At 41.0% G+C, this 18,863-nt stretch overlaps 1 protein-coding gene across 3 annotated transcripts in view; it reads right to left on the bottom strand.

The window, feature by feature from the left end:
• TSC22D1 (TSC22 domain family member 1) overlaps window positions 1-16,553 on the bottom strand; it is a 127,377-nt gene extending 110,824 nt beyond the window's left edge. For all 3 annotated transcript variants that reach the window (XR_001158564.3, XM_012782736.3, XM_076009427.1), the window contains exon 1: window positions 13,648-16,553. Coding sequence is in view for 2 of the 3 variants with exons in the window: in XM_012782736.3 (XP_012638190.1) it covers window positions 13,648-16,520 (2,873 nt within the window). In the remaining variant the exon portion in view is untranslated. The remainder of the gene's footprint in view (window positions 1-13,647) is intronic.
• Window positions 16,554-18,863: the final 2,310 nt, after the last annotated feature.

Below are 18,863 nucleotides of genomic sequence, written 5' to 3' on the forward strand. Positions count from 1 at the left end.
ATAGAAAGAAATTAATTGGCCAACTAATACATATAGAAAAAATTAGCCGGGCATGGTGGCGCATGCCTGTAGTCCCAGCTACTCGGGAGGCTGAGACAGCAGGATCACTTGAGCCCAGGAGTTTGAGGTTGCTGTGAGCTAGGCTGACGCTACGGCACTCATTCTAGCCTGGGCAACAAAGCAAGACTCTGTCTCAAAAAAAAAAAAAAAAAAAAAAAAAAAAAAAAAAAAAGATAGAGATAGAGCTGTGCATATACTTATTAAATTACATTATTTCAGATACCCAACAGATTTTTTAATCTAATGACAATTTCAAAATTTCCTTTTAAAAAATTATATTCCTTTATATGTATACCCACATATATGTACGTATATTCTTATACTTTAAAAATGACAAAGTGAAAAAGGGCACCAAGAATAAAAGTTAGTATTGTGGCTCTTTAAATATTTACAAAATATTAGTAATCAAATTACTCACATTTAGTATCAATGATAGCATTAATGCTTTTCACATTTTAAATAATTTAAGTTCTATAACCACTTCCTTTCTGGTTGAAACCTAGAGGTCCCCAGTGAATAGAAAGAAATAATTCCTCCTCTTTCCACTGCCTAGAAGAGACTGGCAATGGAAATCTGTTTAGGATGAAAAATGAACAAGCAAAGGTCTCCACAATCACTAATATGAAAACCAATCCTGGCCAGGCAGTTGTTTCACGCCTATAATCCTAGTCCGAGGCAGGAGGATCACTCAAAGTCAGGAGTTTGAAACCCGCCTGAGCAACAGTGAGACCCCCATCTCTACTAAAAATAGAAAGAAATTAATTGGCCAACTAAAAATATATAGAAAAAATTAGCTGGGCATGGGGGCACATGCCTGTAGTCCCAGCTACTCAGGAGGTTGAGGCAGGAGGATCGCTTGAGCCCAGGAGTTTGAGGTTGCTGTGAGCTAGGCTGACGCCACAGCACTCTAACCTGGGCAACAGAGTGAGACTCTGTCTAAAAAAAAAAAAAAAAAACAACAATCCTAACATATTAATTTACATTCACTTGGATTTCTTTTCACTATGAAATATATCTGACACATCTGCTTTGGATTACACATGTGGATAAACCCTATGAAAACATTAAATTGCCAAAAATCCTACCTTAAGGTTATAACCACTTACCCCTTCAGAACTTTAAAACTGAGGCTACGGATAAAAGAATTTTGGAGAAACCAGGTTTTGGGGGTTTTATTTTTTTCAAAGTGAGAAGAGTAATATATTGCTTTGAGGAAGAAGTAAAGTGATACAAGTGTTTTTATAAATTGAGGAATGTGCTAACCAAGGGAATCCTGTACAGAATCATTTTACAATGAAAATCACTATCCCCCTCATTTATTACCTTCACCTTCATTCATTAACAGAAAAACATAACTTCCTACCTGGTCCTTACCACTCCAATCCAAACTAGATTCTTTTTATACTAATCTTCCTTGAACATCACGCAGTCACCAAGTGTTCAGGCCAATCACTCCCCAGTACAACCTTCAGTCATTTCCTTCTAGTGATAACAAACTTACTGTAGTAAATTCAACAGTTACCTTAGCCTTACTGCTGCTTAGATGTTTTTATTTCTCCCCATTTTTATTAACATTTTATTAACATTCTCCTTCACTCCCAAAATTTGTGAAAAGTCAGTTCAAATAGCACTGCTTTTCTGACCTACCAAAGGTCAATTCTATGCCATCTGTAAACGTTGCTTGTGTCATTTTGAAAACCAGAGTTCCAGCTACAGTCTCTAAGAAACATTTTGTATACTCTCAGAATTCACTTAACCTCTTGAGTTGAACAAGACCTCAAGATTTCCAGCTCTAATTTCTGATTCTTTGATTTCATATTTCGTGCTATTTAAAACTGTTACTCAGCCCTTATATTGTAATATAATTTCCCCATGTCTGTATGTCTTATGTACTCCTTGAGGACAAGAACTATGCTTGATTATACCTCTCCCCACACCATTACTAATTATGATTTACACCTGCCTACTTAATAAATATAAACATCTCATAGGCAGGTGAGGGTGAGAGAAAGAAAAACCTAATATAACAGGTACAGTAACATACAGTAATCTCCCTTTATTCATGGGGGATATGTTCCAAGACCCCCAGTGGATGCCTGAAACTGCCGTTAGTGTCGAACCCTATATATACCATATATACAAACACACACACAGAGTTTTTTTCCTATACATACATACCTATGAAAAAGTTTAACTTATAAATTTGGTACAGTAAGAGATTAACAACAATAATAAAACAGAAGAATTATAATATACTATAATAAATGTTATGTGAATATAGTCTCTCTCTCTCTCTCTCAAAATATACTGTACTCACCTACTTTCTGACAATTGTTGACCTGGGTAACTGAAATCACAAAACCAGGTAAGGGAGAATGACTATATCTAGACACAACTGAATCTTAGTCTTGTCTATCAAAACAACTGTGCACCTAATGGCAACAGAATAGCAAAGTACTTGGTGGTGATTAAACTCTTACCCTGGATGTTTGTGTGGTTTTTTTCTGGTCCACATCTGAATTCACTTATTAAACAAGCATTTCAGAACTTACTATGGGCTAGGCATGACTTTAAGCACTGGGAATACAGCCATAAACTAGATGGACAAGGCCCTTCTCTCATGAAGCTTAATTGTGGAGTAGGAGAACAAGAATAGTATCCACCCAGACACCAAGATCAAGAGTATTTTGAAGATATATTGCTGTATGCAGTATCAAAAAAGAAAAAAAAGAAAAAAAAAAAAAAAAAAAAAAAAAAAGAGTATTTTGAAGACATAATGAATTAAGAAATAACTGCAGTTCCAGTGCCTTCCAATGCTTTAATTAACTTTGAATAAACAAAAGTCAGCATTATGAGCACAAACTTTGGAACTAGACTGCCTGGGTTTAAATTCTAGCTCCCACTATATGACCTTGAATAAGGTACTTAATCTCTGTATGTTTCAGTTTCCTTACCTGTAAAATGGGGATAATAATGGTACTTACACCTCACAAGGTGCTCTGAGAATTTAATAAATTAATCTATGTAAAGTGCTTAGAACAATATGGAGCATAAGTATTACAATTTTTAACTACTATTCAATTATTACTACTACTATTACTACTAAATTGCTGTAGAGTCTATGAACAAGCTAAAAACAGAACATAATATTTAACAGGAACTTGATATTAATTATAAACTGAATAAATGAACCTGAGACTCAGTTTTTTCTTCTGTGAAACTTGAACAAAGGCATTCTATCAACTTTAAGACTGCTGGGACTCAAGAGGACATAATCTATTCCAAAGTGCTTTATTACACAATCCAAAAAAATCATACAAGAGTATTTCTAGTACTATCAGCATTAGAAGTATATCAGAGATACATAACAGAGAAAATTTAATGCTAGATATTATTCTGACTGTTATGTTTATACCCTCAAAGCACTCCTAACCTTAACCAGTCAAAACACTATTTGTTACCATGTGAATAAGCCTAATAACCAAAGAAATCAAATAACCAGAGGAGCTGGGGAGAAATTAAACCTCAACGATAAATAATTTTATAAATCTACCCACCTATAATTTACTCAAAAAAGAATACTCAGGCATGCATATAGGATATCAGGAGTTCCTTAACCTGAGCAGTTAGCTGATACTTACAAAAATAATCTCAGAGACCTGGAAAAATAAGATGCTGTCTTATCCACATAAAACTCAGAGTAACCCTTTACTCTATGGCTCCATGGATGAGTAAGGGCAACACCACTCAATATGATCTCAAGTTAATCCTTAAAAAAAAAAAACAAAAAAAAAAATCAAGCCAGAGTATATGTTCCCCACAATCAACACAAATATGATTTTAAGCCAGGCAATCAGGTTTAACACTGATATGTCCACAAACATGATGAAAACCTTTAGTTAGGGACTCCCAAAATTAGCTTCTGATAATCATTACACGATGACATCGGATTCTATATTTTCCATTCTGTTTCCAATTACTCCAACCAGTGAAGGCCCCATCTCTTAACATGTTTCTACTTCCATTTAATACCTATAGGTAAACAATAAAGTTTATTGCTGATTCTGATCACTGCCAAAGCTTTTTCATGATTTCTCTCCCTTTGTATAATCCACAATTTACTAGTTTAATAAAAACTAGAATGACCATAAGTAAAACAGATCACAGGAATTTTAAATAAGTAATTAACTCAAGGCTTACTAAACTATTTAATAAAGAAAAAGCTCTTAACACAAACAAGTGGCATTTTACAAGTTAAATGTTTATATTTTCATACAGCTGAAAGTGCACCAAATGACTTCCAAGGTAATGCTTAGATATTTAAGAATCATCAAATGGTAAATAGCTGAACCAGTCAAAAACAGAAAATGCAGAAACAAAAGAATACTGATAATTTCTATTTTGAAATAAATGGAGAATTTTTGTTTTATTCAAGTTAGAGAATTTTTATTGGGATAAGTAAATACAAAATAAGCATAAAATGCTTGTTAAAAGTAGTAACTAAGCATTGTTCCTTTGGTTCACAAACACAGCAAAAAGTCAATTCTGTATCACCTCTATTAAAGGAGAAAGTAGTGATATAACATGATCATCTACCAATAACTTATTTATCTTTCTTTTTTAAAAAGAGAAGTTCCCTTTATCTTTTCTTATGCCCACATTTACAATATATTTTCTTCATTAAGCAGATTTTTGCTGAGTATCTACTAACTGTTAGGCACTAAAATAGGCTTTGGATATATAGTAGCATACCAAATATCCCTAAAGTTTAAAATAATCAGATAATCATAAAAAACAAAAATTACAGACTGTAATAAGCATTATAAAAGAACGAGGTGCTATTAAACAGTATTAACAAAGAACCTAAGTTTAGACTGGTATGTCAGAGAAGGCGTTTCAAAAAGTGACAGTTAAGCTTTAAAGTGGAATGGAGCAGAGATAGCATATGGGATTTTCAGCCTAAAGGAACAGCATATGCAAAGGTCTAGAACAGGTGTCCTCAAACTACAGCCCCCGGGCCACGTGCGGGTATTTTTGCCCGTTTGGTTTTTTACTTCAAAATATGATATGTGCAGTGTGCATAGGAATTTGTTCATAGTTTGTTTTTAAACTGTAGTCCGGCCCTCTAACGGTCTGAGGGACAGTGAACTGGCCCCCTATTTAAAAAGTTTGAGGACCCCTGGTCTAGAAGAAGAAGACAGACTGGATGGTAAGGTGAGAAACTTTCTCAAAGGTCAAATGCAATTAGAACACAAAAGTGAGGATGGGGGTAGGGGGCAGTAGCATGATGAGGCCAGTAGTAAGCAAAGACAGAAAGTTAATTACCTTAAAATAAATGAAGGGGTTTAGGGCAAATGAGTTACCTGAACAAATTCCATTTTATCATTCTGACTGAAAGATACAATGTTAGAGAAAGGCAGAGGACATATACAGGAGGCTCAGTGAGAACTAGCTATTGCATTGAGAACTGATGTTATCTTAGACTAGAGTTGTGGCATTAGCAATGGGAAAAAAAGATGAATTAATGGGGAAAAAGGATGAATTTAATCTACATTTTAAAGTAATGGTCAGGAAGTAGAGGGTAAAGAAAAAGAGCTATCAAGAATGACTCTCAGGCCGGGCACGGTGGCTCACGCCTGTAATCCTAGCTCTCTGGGAGGCCGAGGCGGGCGGATTGTTCGAGGTCAGGAGTTCGAAACCAGCCTGAGCAAGAGCAAGACCCCGTCTCTACTATAAATAGAAAGAAATTAATTGGCCAACTAATATATATACAAAAAATTAGCCGGGCATGGTGGCGAATGCCTGTAGTCCCAGCTACTTGGGAGGCTGAGGCAGGAGGATTGCTTGAGCCAGGAGTTTGAGGTTGCTGTGAGCTAGGCTGATGCCATGGCACTCACTCTAGGCTGGGCAACAAAGCGAGACTCTGTCTCAAAAAAAAAAAAAAAAAAAAAAAAGAATGACTCTCAGGTTTCTAAAGCAAAGGAAGAACTGCAATAAGAAATGACATCAAAATAAGGGTAACTAAAGAAGGAAATTTGAGGGGCTAAGTAACCAAAGGTTAAGTTTATGACCTGTTGAGATTGAGAAGCCTGGAGTATACAAGCAGAGATGTTGTGAAGGCAGATGACTTTACAGTCTAAAGCTAAGAAGGTAAGTCTGGTCTAGTTATATACATTCAGGAGTTGATAGCATATTGACTTTACAGCTATGGGAAGTGATGATTACCTAGGAAAAAGGTAGTTAAGTATAAAGAGGACTCAGAAAAACAAAAAAACTGACACTGAGAGTCTGACTGGGGAGCGGGGAGGGGAACGACGAAAAGAGAGACTTAAAAGGTGGCCAGAAAAGTGGGGAAAAAATGGAGAATTATCACAGAAAGCACAAGAGTATTTCAAGAAGGACAAACAAAGGTAAAGAAGGACAAAGTTCAAGTAGGCCTAATGGCCCTAAAAGGTCAAGTAAGATTTCCTGGTCAAATTGACTAGTAAGGAAAAAAATGGCCAAAGGGAAGAGACAGACATCTTTTGAATATATGTGAGCCTAGGAGAAAAAAAGTCAACCTAGAATCTAAATCTAAAACTCATCATTAATCATTTCAATAGTATAAAGATGCTTTAAAATTGTTCTCAATCATGTACCGCTTTTTGAATGAGCCATGAAAGCATATTCTTACCGTGACATATTTAACCTTAACAACAGTGACAAGGCAAAAACCAACCATCAAGATTCTAATAATTGCAGCACCAGAACATGTCACACTTAGCACAGTTTCATATTTTTAAACTAACTTTCTAAACAAGAAATAAAATCTACTTGTTTCACAATTCTGAAGCCAATGTTACAAAGACTGAATCAAAATTAGAAAATTAAAATGGTTTTCATGAAAAGAAAATTTCCATATAAGTTTAAAAAGAAAAAAACATATCCATATTAACTCATTGAACATTTGAACATCTACTGCATTCCAGGCACACCACTGTAATGGCTTTCCCTCTTTTTTCTCACCAAGGGCTTACAGGGCAATACTGGTGTGTTCTATAGCAATTCCATCATTAACATTAACACACAAAGAAACGAAGCAATAAAGCCTGCTTTTTTTAGGTTTTCAGCCACTCTTAAATTATGTATGGACACTGGCCTTACCTCTTGTTGGCTTTATAAATAAGAGGAAGGGCACTAGATCTTGAATTGGAAGAATGGTTTTGAATCCTGGCTCTACTTTCCTGCTACATATATAACCTTAAGACAGCTGACTTAGCCTGTCTAAAAACTCTGTAAGTTTCAGTTTATTCACCAGTAAAATAGAGAAAACTTAACTCACAAGGTTATTAAGAGGCAAATGATAATATTAACTGAATCTAATACTAATGTTTTTAATTACCTCTATGAATTGAAATAATTGAGTTATATATTATTATTTCTAATGAATATAAGCCAAACAATTCCATTCTTAAAATTTATGTACTCATTATAGAGCACATCTTAGAGCAGTAACTTTATTAAAATTAGCATCCTTTACATTTAATAGTACAGTATTCTACCATTGAAATAAATGTGTAACATCAGTAAACACACACATCTATTTTTTCACTCCTTCCCTAAAAACCCCACTAAACAGAAAAGGAATTTGTTAAGATAACCAACTCAAACTCACAAAAATTGAGAGATGATGAAAAGACAATAGCAACAAAAATTTAGAAGCTGGAAAGCAGATGGTTGAGTGACAAATGACTTAGCAAATACTAGCAAATCAAATCTTTAGCAAACAGTGGAGAAAGCCAAGAACAAACCAAATTTAAACTGCAAAATCCCCAAAAGACTCAGAATTGGCAGTACCACATCCATATGAATTGGGATGTGGGGGGAGGGGTGCTAAAATAGAAAGATTGTTTAGAAGTCTGTTTAAGAAGCAACTAGTCCCACAGATCCCAACCATTCCCACACTCCAACCCAACAACAAAAAAAAAGTACATTGTCTGGAGAAGGTAAATCATAAGGATCGCAGGAGTAAGGAAATCAGGCACAGCAGAATGCAGGAGAACATACTGAAAAACAGGGTTGAGTGAAGAAACATTTGGGGATGCTAAAACCCAAGACCTTTTACTTCTCTCTCCTTCCCTCCCCAGAACGCTTGGCCTTCAATTCAGGGCAAGAAATCAGAAGAGCCTTCTTAGAGGGATCTAACCAGCTAGGAGGAAATATAAGATACTGACATCAGAAGTCCCCCAACCAAATAGCCCAGCCAAGTTACCATACAGTGAAGCTAACAATTGTCAAGCCTCACTAAGAATTTCTACTCAACATTTTAATTCTCTACTCTTACACATGATTACCAACCATCAGAGGAAAGGCTATACCATGGCAGATAAAGATCAAAGCAAACAAAAAGAAAATGAAACCTGGAGGAAACAGACCACACAGAAAGAAACCTAAAAAGAAATCTAACATTGACATATTTAGACAACTGAAAGAAAGTACTATCATTATTAAAACAGTATACTATTAAAAACAAGCAAAGAAAAGCTTTTGGAAAGTAAATACATGATAAGAGAAATGAAAACTCAATAGAAATAGAACAAAAAGAAAACGAGATAGAAATAGTTAAGAAAATATGAGAAAATTATGAGTAATCAAGAAGGTCCATTATCCAAGTAAGAGGAATCTGAAAAATAGAAAAAGGAAATAATTAACGACCTCATTCTAGAAAAAGTCCCAGAAATAAAAGAAGTTTCCAGATTGAAAGGGTACACCAAGTACTCAGCACCGCAAATATAAACAGATCATACAAAGACACCTTGGTAAAGTTTCGGAACACTGCAAACAGATAAAAAACCTCAAACTTTTCGGAGATTCTTTAAATGAGGGGAAAGAAAGGAAGGAGAGGAAAAGGGAAGGGAAGGAAAAACAAAATACATACAGGTCACATACAATATATGGAGAGATCAGAATGGCTTCAGATTTCTCAAAAGCAATATGGATGCTAGAAAACAATGGTACAAAATAATATAATTTCCACACCTGGTATTCTTTACCTAACTAAAGAATCAAACAAGTGTCAGGGTAATCTATAGCCATTGTAAAACATCAAGTAAACCACAAATGAAGACAACAACTGATCTCTAAAAAATGGAGATCCAACACAGGCGAAAGTGAACTATCCTGAAATCACGGGGTAATAGTTGTATACCAAGCCTAGAAGGCAATCAGTCCAGAATGCTGGTCAGAGGGATATGAGACTTCCTAAGATAAAATTGATAACAATATCTGATATCAGAACATCTTGAGAGACATTTGATATAAAGCAGAATTAGTAATAAATATAGAGAAAACTAGAAAAAAGAAAATGAACTCTAACCAGCACACCCTATGGTAAAGCTAATAATCAACAAGCCACACTGAAAATTTGTAATCAGCTCTTTAGTCCCTGTACGCTTACATGCAAGCAGACAACCAAGAATTACCAGACATCTAAGAAAAGGTTCTATCAAGAAAAGTAGAGCCCAAAGTAAAACAAAAATTGGGGGTGAGGGGAGGTAACTTGGAGAAAACAGACTATGCTGACAGGTGAAAACTTGGGAGGGGAGGAGAACCCACTAACATTTCTGTAATGCTAGACAGCTGGGGATGAGGTGGGACAGGACAGGAAAAGTAATCACATTTTATAAGAATACTAAATAATAAAGTGATATAATCATAACTACTAGGAGAAAAGGGTATTGGGAAGGAGGAGGATCAGTTGGGTAAGTGGTGACAACAAAGTCTTCATATTTTATCCAGAAAGCTGATAAAGACAAAATAAATGCAAGGAGTATTTAACAAACATTTAATATAGGGCATGTGAGTTAGACAAGCTCTAAAGGCCTTCCAAATTCATTTAGTTCTTGTAAAAACCTTATGAGGTACATACTACCATCACCATTTTTTAAATGAGAAAATTGAGGCATAGAGAGGTTAAGTAGTAGCCCAAAGTTACATAAAACTAATAAATGACAAGGAAAAATCAAACCCACCCAATCTAATTCCAGAGTCCATGTTCCTAACCATCAAGCTATGCTGCAAATCTAGTAGCAATAAAAGTATGTTAGAGACCAGGAGGTAAATATCTCAGTAATTATCTAAAAGAGATAAAAGTGATTCTTACTAGGAAAGAAAACTGGAAAAGGCGGCAAGCAGCTTTTAGTTTTTGGATAACCATGTAAACTATTAGACTCTTTAAACAGTGCATGTACATCTTAAGTAAAAAATAAAAACTTAAAAAGTTATAATTTGGTATTTTTACAGTTAACAAAGTATTTTAACTCATGCTACCATCCTCAGAAGTAAGCAAACTGAGTATTTATTACTCCTATTTTATAGATAAGAAAACACTCATTCCTCTTAAATATTCGAAGACCTACTATAAAATAGACACCGTATTTAGAAGATAGACATCAACTCATCTCAAGTGAAGAGAGGTATAAAAGTCTTTTTATTAATTTATTTTCAATTTGTTAAATTCCATGATCCTGTCTCTCTCACAATTGTGCTTAAAATGAGAGACAATATAAACTTTAAATCATGATAGAAAAAGCAGAGAAAGGTCTGCTCATTAATTAGAAAAATATTTAGTCCCTGCCCTTGAACTCCTAGTCTTGTGGGAAAGATTGGTAAACATAATTATAATTAAATGTGTACAGTGCTTAAATAGGGGGGCATTAAAAAGTGGTAAGGAAACAATATTCCCTAGGCAATGAGAATTCTTCAGAGAATACCTGAGCTGAGTTTTTGAAGGATGAATAGAAGTTTGACCCATTTCACACAAGAGGCTGTACTAACAACTACAAAACATAATTTTTCACTATATTTCTGTCTGAAATATGTGTATCTTTCCATTCTTGTAAAGGTAAGTTCACGTTAACAACAAAGATATTAAGATCTTCTTTGTAAGAATGATTTTTTTTTTAAATAACAAGATACATAATCTTAATGCCTTGATCCATGTTTCTAATCTTTATATTCTCTCCTAGTGGTCAACTGAAAGCATCTTCCACATATAAACATTTTAAAATTTAAAGTATTAGAATATTATTTCAAAAGATGACTAAAAAATAACCACTCTGATTTGTCCTACTACCAAAAAGTTATACTGTTCAAGTATTTCCTGAGTCATAATATTAAAATTATAATGTACCCCCTTCTCCCATGAGAGACTAATGGTAACCAAGCCCAGAAGATACAATGACACAAAAGCTAGCATAGGAAGAAAGATTAAAAGGTTCTTCTTTTTTTGTAATCCTATCACTTTTTTTTTTTAGTTATTCTCAAATTCTCTTCCAAGGGAAAATTTGAATGAAACAACTTTTTCCAAACTATGGTGATAAAAGAAATAATCTGCAGTAAAACACAATAAAGATGATAATCTATATAGATACATATACATCCTTTCTGACTTTACAAGGTATTTTAGGGGTGAAACATTTTGATTTCACATAATTTGAAAGATTCCTCTAAAACAAACATTTTCTACTTTTGGTGACTTTGATGTTAACTAACAAAGGCTCAATATGTAGTAAATTCAAAACAGGTACACTCTGAAGACAAGTTACTTTAGAGCAATATTTCATATTTCTTAGTATCTCTTCTTGTCCCTTTGTAGAATTCCACACATTTCTACATAATTTGACCCTTGTTAATCCATATCTCAAATATTATCTGGAAAACTTAATTTTGTATGAATACCTTAAACTGGGACTCTATTCCTACAGTTAAAAACCTAATTGAAAGTAGCATCATCTGACTTTAATTGTCTGGAACAGTAAGTTGTAAAAGCCCTATCATGCCCTACCAATAGGAGAAGGAAAAAGTCAAGCCAGGAGACCACAAATGGTAATTAACAAAATCCTGGCAGGTTTGAATTCAAAATGTGTAGTTTATATTTGTATATTTCATCTGTCTTTTATTTCTCAAAATTTGGTATCCACATAATATATTGATTTTTATAGGGACTTCACTCAGATCATACCCTTTTGATTTAGAAAACATTTATATTTGCAGTAAATAATTCTTTAAAATTGCAGGTATTAGTATAATGATAAAATTAAAGGTTTAACAATATTAATAATGAGACAATTAAGGAAACTACCTCCTAGAGGTCTGTCTATTAAAGTACAGTTCTGTACACATGATACAGAATATATCTGATTAGGTAACAAGACTTTAATTATATTACTATTAGAAAAATAACAAAAGTCTTGAAAGACAAGATTTTAACTTATTTCAATTAACAATGTCTTTACCTTCTATCTTTAAAACAACTAAAAAAAATCATGAAAACTTCACAGAAACATTTGGCCTTTGTTTTCTTTTTCTAAAATTCTTTTGCAATATGTTCAATTTTTCCAAAGCAAAACCCACAAATATACATATAGAATATAAATGCTTCAATTGGTGTGATGAAAGTTCAATCGGAAAAATCTCCCACTAATACTGAAATAATTAAATATCTTGCATGCTTACTCAAAATTCCAAGGTGAAAATGAATAGTCTTTTCATAACTCTTATAACATTTTGATCAAGGTTAGCCACAGACCGGCAAATCTGTGAAAAGAGCATTCCTTCAAACATCAACTAGGTAGGTTTCAAAGCAATGTAGAAACATGAAAGATTTCACAACTTTTCTAGCCAGTCAGCTTCAAAGACACAATTTGATTTAATAAGCATGATTAATGCATTATTTCCAATCTAATTGAGAAAACACTGGTTTAATAATGTATTCTAGGCTTTATGTATTTTTTTTTTGATAAGGGAAGAAGGGAACAGGTGGAGTAGATGAGCAGGAGAATAAGGTCTTATTTTCTTGTCTATAAACTCAACCATCCAAGACTTTCTTTACTCTTTAAAATGGCTACCACCTTTATCTACAATGCAAAAGAAAAAATGTACAGCATACCACTATCAAAGATAAATGTTTTTATTTTGACAGTGTATGCTGTACATCCCCACAAAATACTTAAGAGTCCCATTCCTTTACTGCTCAGATAAAATGACCATTAAATAAGTACACAAAAGTTGATCTATTACAGTAAGAGGGCAACCTATATGACCCAGATTAGGTCATCTTCCCTACAGTGTCTAAACTAGGAAAAGCGGGTAACAATATCTTTCACAGACTAAGATCAAACACAGTAGAAATGAAAAAGGGTTGTCTAGTAAAGGAGAACAAACGTGGGAACCACAACCTCCCAAGAGATAAGGATTAACCATTAAGAATAGATTAACCATTATAAGTTAGCGGAAAATAAGCTTCTTTTCATAATTAATCTTTCTATAAAGCATTTTATAGATAATAAAACCACTTGGTGCCACCAAACCTATTTTTAATGTGAACATATGCTCAATTAACTATTCTGAAAATGTTTTCATATTATGTCTCCTGACTCTGAAATCATTCCGTAACACTTTTGCTCTAGAAAATTTAACATGAAAATACATTTCACACACAAAAATGAGAACTGTAACACTTTGGACTAATTTTGTGCATACATATAGCTGCTGAATAGATTAACTTCGAATCTGTTGAATGTCCGCAGAAATATAGCATGATCTTACCTCTCATCCTCGCCATCCACCAGGGGTGTCGTCAGCGGTAGCACCTTCAACGGGAAAAGAGAAGCAGAGGCTGCTAGGCTGCTGCTACTCCCATCTGAAACTGCTGACATTCCCCCACTGTCACCACTGATAGTCTGAGGTAAGCAAACTAAGGAGGGCTCCACTGGGCGCCTGGCATCTTCAATTTGGCTTCCAATTGCCTGAGCTAATGATTGTGCAGAGAACTGAGCAGAACTTAGTGGTATCTGCTGTGCCAAAGGCAAATTTATATTACTTGCTATCAAGGGAGGTTGACTAATACTTTGAACCAAACTACCATTTTGGATAGCAGTGGTCTGTGCTATATTCTGTGGTGGAACCAAGTTTGTTGAGGCAGAAGGCATTCCAGAAGGACCAGTTGAACTAACCTGACTTGTAACAGAAATACTACTAGCAGAGGGCAAAGGACTAACTGCTGGCAACTGCTGTGAAACAACTCCTTGAGGTACTGGCTCTACTCCTTGTGGCTGGGGAGGCACAGTTAACAAGGTACTTTGGGGTGCAATAACCAATTGTTGAGGAAGGCTTGAAGCGCTAGTTTGAACTCCCTGATGAATGATCCCAGTTTGAGCAGGTGGAGCTACTTGTGAAGATGGAGGAGCACCTTGCTGAACAACTGAAGGTGGAACTTGGGTAGAGGGCTGCTGCACTGCAGTCAGTATGTTTGCTTGCTGACCAATATTTGCAATTTGACTGCCAGTAGGTACAGCAGACACTGCTGTCTGAGCCTGGCCAACAGGCTGGCCAGATGCCCCTGCAGGTTGTGCTGGGACTGCTATGGGCTGCACCGGCAGCTGGATACCCTGTGGCTGAGCCACAGGAATCACTGTTGCTCCTGCTCCCACTCCTGCAGAACTGGGCTGTCCAGAGGACATTACTGTTTGAAGAATTGGCTGCTGTTGTACATACTCTGAAGTAGGATTTTGAGTCACGGATTTACCATGGCCTGGGGCCATCTGTGTAGATACCACCGGTTGTGGCTGTCCATACTGTAACTGTTGGGATGGTGCCCCGGGAAGGGGAGTTTGCACTGGAGGAGCCGTCTGAGAGTATGGCAGTTGGGGTTGAGCCACACTGGAGATGGAAGGCTGCTGACCTAAAGCTGAAGTGACACCAACCACATTTACAGGTGATGGCTGGATACCAGTTGCAGCGCTGATGGTGGCTTGCAGAGGTACTGGTTGAAGACCTTGCTTTTGCTGATAGCTCAGTTCTTGAGACTGTAACTGTACTTGTGAAATCTGTGACTGAGAAATGCTCTGTGGTATACTAACTGCTGGAACACTCTGTGGACCAGTGCTACCGAAATCCATCTGCTGGAGGGTCACACCTTGAAGAGCTGGTTGCTGCTGCTGCTGCACCACCACAGCAGGGGCTCCCATCTCTCCACTTCCCACACTCTCGGTGTAGTGACTCAGTGTGCTGACACTACTGCTTACTGAACTCCCACTAGTGCTCTCCCTCTCTGAAGTCACTTCTACCGGGTTTTGTTTTACAGTCTCTACCACTTTATTTACCACCACACCTTCTGTAGCAGGTACAGCATTTTCTTTTTCATAGAACTCAGTGCAAGTCCATCTACCTTTCTTAAAGGGCTCAGAACTAGAATCTAACTTCACAACTCTGAACCTTGATGTGTTAACTGTTGGCTGTTGCTGCTGACTGGAAACAGATCCCACAGTCATCCCCGTAGCTGCATTAGGGACACTGTTAACAACAGTGGAGGAAGTAGTACCATTGCCCATGCCACTCAAGATATTCACATTACCACCACTGGTAACTCCAGGCCCAACACTCACACTAGCAGCACTAGGAATATTGCTTGTACTTATATTAGCATTGCCAAGTACAGTGCTTGTCACGTTAGGATTAAAACTACCCACAGCAGTAATGTTAACATTATTCATTGTATTAGTGCCAGTAACAGAATTTATACCTATACCGCCTATAGTACTTGGAGCACGGATTACAGATGCAGGTGAGCCACTGGATGATACAGCAGAAGTTGGTGCAACTGGCAAAACACTGTCAGAGCTTCCAGTTGTAGAGAGTTTTCTGGATACTGGGCTTGAGGGTGGCCCTCCAGGAATGGATGCACTGGCCACAGCAGCATGAGATGGATGGTGGTGCCCATGTTGGAGGTGGTGCCCATGATGAATGTGATGATGGTGATGGAGGTGGTGTGGATGAGCATTCCCATTGATCACAACGTTCTGTTGTGGAAGGTGAGGCAAATGAGACTGAGGAAGATGGGGCTGGTTGGGAGAGACTGCCCCAGGTGTCTCGGCTTCCTGGAAGTTATTCAGAGTCTCTTCTGAGGAGCTGCGTTCAGGCTCCCCTAAGTCAGTAGCCCTGGAAAGTGACACATCAAGGATCTCAGAAGAAGACAGATCTTCCGTATGAGATTCATCCAGATCATCATAACTCTCCGTGTCTTCTGCTATACTGTTGTTAGAGCTGATACTGGCGGAGATCTGAGCTGGAGTAACGCTAGTTATTTGGAAGCCACTTTTCTTTTTCATTTGAGTTCCGCCTGGTGCAAGAGGCTGTGCCTGCAGCTGAGCCTGCGAAAGGAGGTTCAGGCTTTGTGGAGGCGGAGGCTGTGGTCCCGACGTAGAAGATGCTGCAGGAGGCGGTGGCTGGAGCAGCGACGGAGGCGGAAAATCCTCGGAAGATGTGGCATTACTACCAACGCCGGTACCTGCTGCACTGAGAGCAGAGGCGCTGCCACTACCGCTGCCCCTTCGAGGGAGCATTGCCGGGTGCGCCATCTTCCTAGCACTAATGTCTGCGGCGGCCGCGGCGGCGGCGGCGGACTCAGGCGGCTGGTGCATTGTGTTAGGTACCGGGGGGCGGAGGAGGCGAGTGCAATTTCCTTCTGCACCGTAATCTTTGTATTCGAGACGCCGGAGAGGAAAGCCGGACCTGACGCTCCGCCCGGCGCGATTCCTCCTTCTCCTCCTCCTCAGCCGAAGGCGCCGGCCGTTCCTGCCTTCGAGGGCGAGCTTCGGGAAGGGAGGATGAACGAGGGTGAACAGGGCGGCCGGGAACCCGAAGGGGGGACCCCTTCAGTCCTTCGCCATTCACTTTCCCCTCTAGTCTCACACCCCCCTTTATATTCCGCTTCACGTGGGGTGCGGGGCAGGAGGGGGGAGAAGGGAGGGGGGAGGAAAAGCGAGAAATGCCCACCTTCTCCGGCCAACTCCGAAGCCACCTCAGCCCCCTCCTCCCGCCGCGGCGGCGGCAGCCACTGCAAAGCCCTCCCGGTCGCTCTGCACGAAGGCAGTGCGGAGCGAGTGTCGCCTTCCCTTCGCCACCCCCGGGGCCACCGCCGCCAGCGAGCTCCGAGCTCAGTGTCGCTCAAACCTCCCCTCCCGGCCCCGCTCGGCCCTCCCCCCACGCCCCGCAGACCCTTTCAAACCCCCTGGGCTCGCGGCGGCTGCTCCGTGAGGAAACGCTGGCCGCGGCTGGGGCCGGAGCGGCGCGGCTGCGAGCGGGGCGGCGGCGGGGCGCCCGGTACGGTGAGCCCAGCAACGAGGCGCGGGCGGGCGCGCAGAGACGCCGGGTCCTCGCGGAGCACGGCCGGGGCGCGGCGGCGGCGGTGGCAGCGGGAGCCCAGGGACCGCTCCATCACTGGCAGCCATGGAACCCGAGCATTTTCCTCCCTCAGGGCAGGCGCCTCGGCTCGGCACACGTCCTCGGGGAGGAAGGGGCTGGCGCCCGAGCCTCCCCGGAGGGCGGCGGGACGTGAGCTAGAGCAGAGGGTGCGACCCTCTCTCGTCCTCTTCCTCCGCAGCCGGCTCGACCTCACCCCGCTGCTCCCGCGGCCGGGCGGGAGGGGGCCGCAGGCGGCGGCGGCGGCTCCTTTCTTGGCGGCGTTGGTGGCCAGACGGGCTGGTGCAGCGACTGCAGCCGACGCCGTTCAAAGGAACGAGAGGTGGGGTTGGTCGGTGTTGGCAAACGGGGCGGGGGAGTGGGTGGGTGCCGAGGGAGGGTGTCAGGCGGGGAAGGGGCTGTGGTGGTTGTTACTAGTGCTCTTCTCCGGTTCCCCCGGCTCCACCGTATCCCCCGGTCTCTCGCGGCATCGGGAGAGGAGGGACCAGCGCCCGGGAGCAGGAGGAGGAGGGGCGACCGCCGGCGAGAGGAGGAGGCGGCGGCGGTGGCGGGGGAAGGGGGCAGGCGGAGGAGAAGGAGGGAAGATGGCGTCTGCGCATGCGCCCCGGCGCCGCAGACATAAAGCCGGGTCTGGCGGGGAAGGAGGCGGCGGGTCTTCGGGCTTTGCCGAGCGCTGGGTTTTTGACGGAAATTGCCGAAGGCCAGCGGAGGCGCCGACGCAAGGGGTGGTGGGGGTGGGGAACTTAGGCCGAAGGAGCGAATCCGGGTTGGACTGTGTGACTCTGCCTAGTGGGGGTGGGGCCGGGTGCGGGGCCGGGACCGCGCTCGCGCGTGCGCGGGTTAGGCGTGTCCGCTCTTACACGCGGCGGGCGCGCGCGTGCACGCGGGCAGGGGAGGGGGCGCAGCAAGTGGGGACCCGCGGAGGCCGCCGGCGCTCCGGCTCTCGGGTGTGCGCGCCCCGGGTGGTGTTCCCCGCCTGCGGAATGGGTAATGAGGCTTTTCTCCGCAGCAACAGCATCACGAGTTTCAATTCCCAGGAGCCCGGCGCTGCCACGACATGAGTCAGGCTTTCTTCCTCGGCGCGTGATGGAGCCCTCCTCCCCCTGCCGCACCTGGGCTCGCCCCCGGCCCGCGCCGCCCGCGCCCCCTCGGGGGATGCCCCAGCGCCGGGGGCTGCGGGTGGCGCGGAAGGCGGGTGGCTCCCGGCGATAGGTGGTGCCTTTTGTGCAGTGCAGTTGTGGCTGCCATGTGTTCCTCGCCCTTCGACGGGCAGGGCGAAGCCGCCGGGCAGATGCTGCAGCTGTTTGCAGTTAACTGCCTAAACTCCTCCCGGAGCGGCTCTTCGCTGAGGGGGGACGGGTGCAGCCCGTCCTTTCCTGGAGGGACGCAGGCTGGCGCAGTGAGCCGACGGACCTCAACAGGTGCAGTTTATTCGCCAGCAGCCGTGCCCTTTTCGTTTAATTGTCCAGGCTGTAGCCCCCATAAGATTTGACTTAAGGCAAGGTGGCCTAGTCATGATAGCAACACAAGTGAAATGATAAATGAAGAATGCCTTTTAGGGC

This window comes from Microcebus murinus, chromosome 13 (genome assembly GCF_040939455.1).
Source record: "Microcebus murinus isolate Inina chromosome 13, M.murinus_Inina_mat1.0, whole genome shotgun sequence".
In the NCBI taxonomy this organism is placed as follows: Eukaryota; Metazoa; Chordata; class Mammalia; order Primates; family Cheirogaleidae; genus Microcebus; species Microcebus murinus.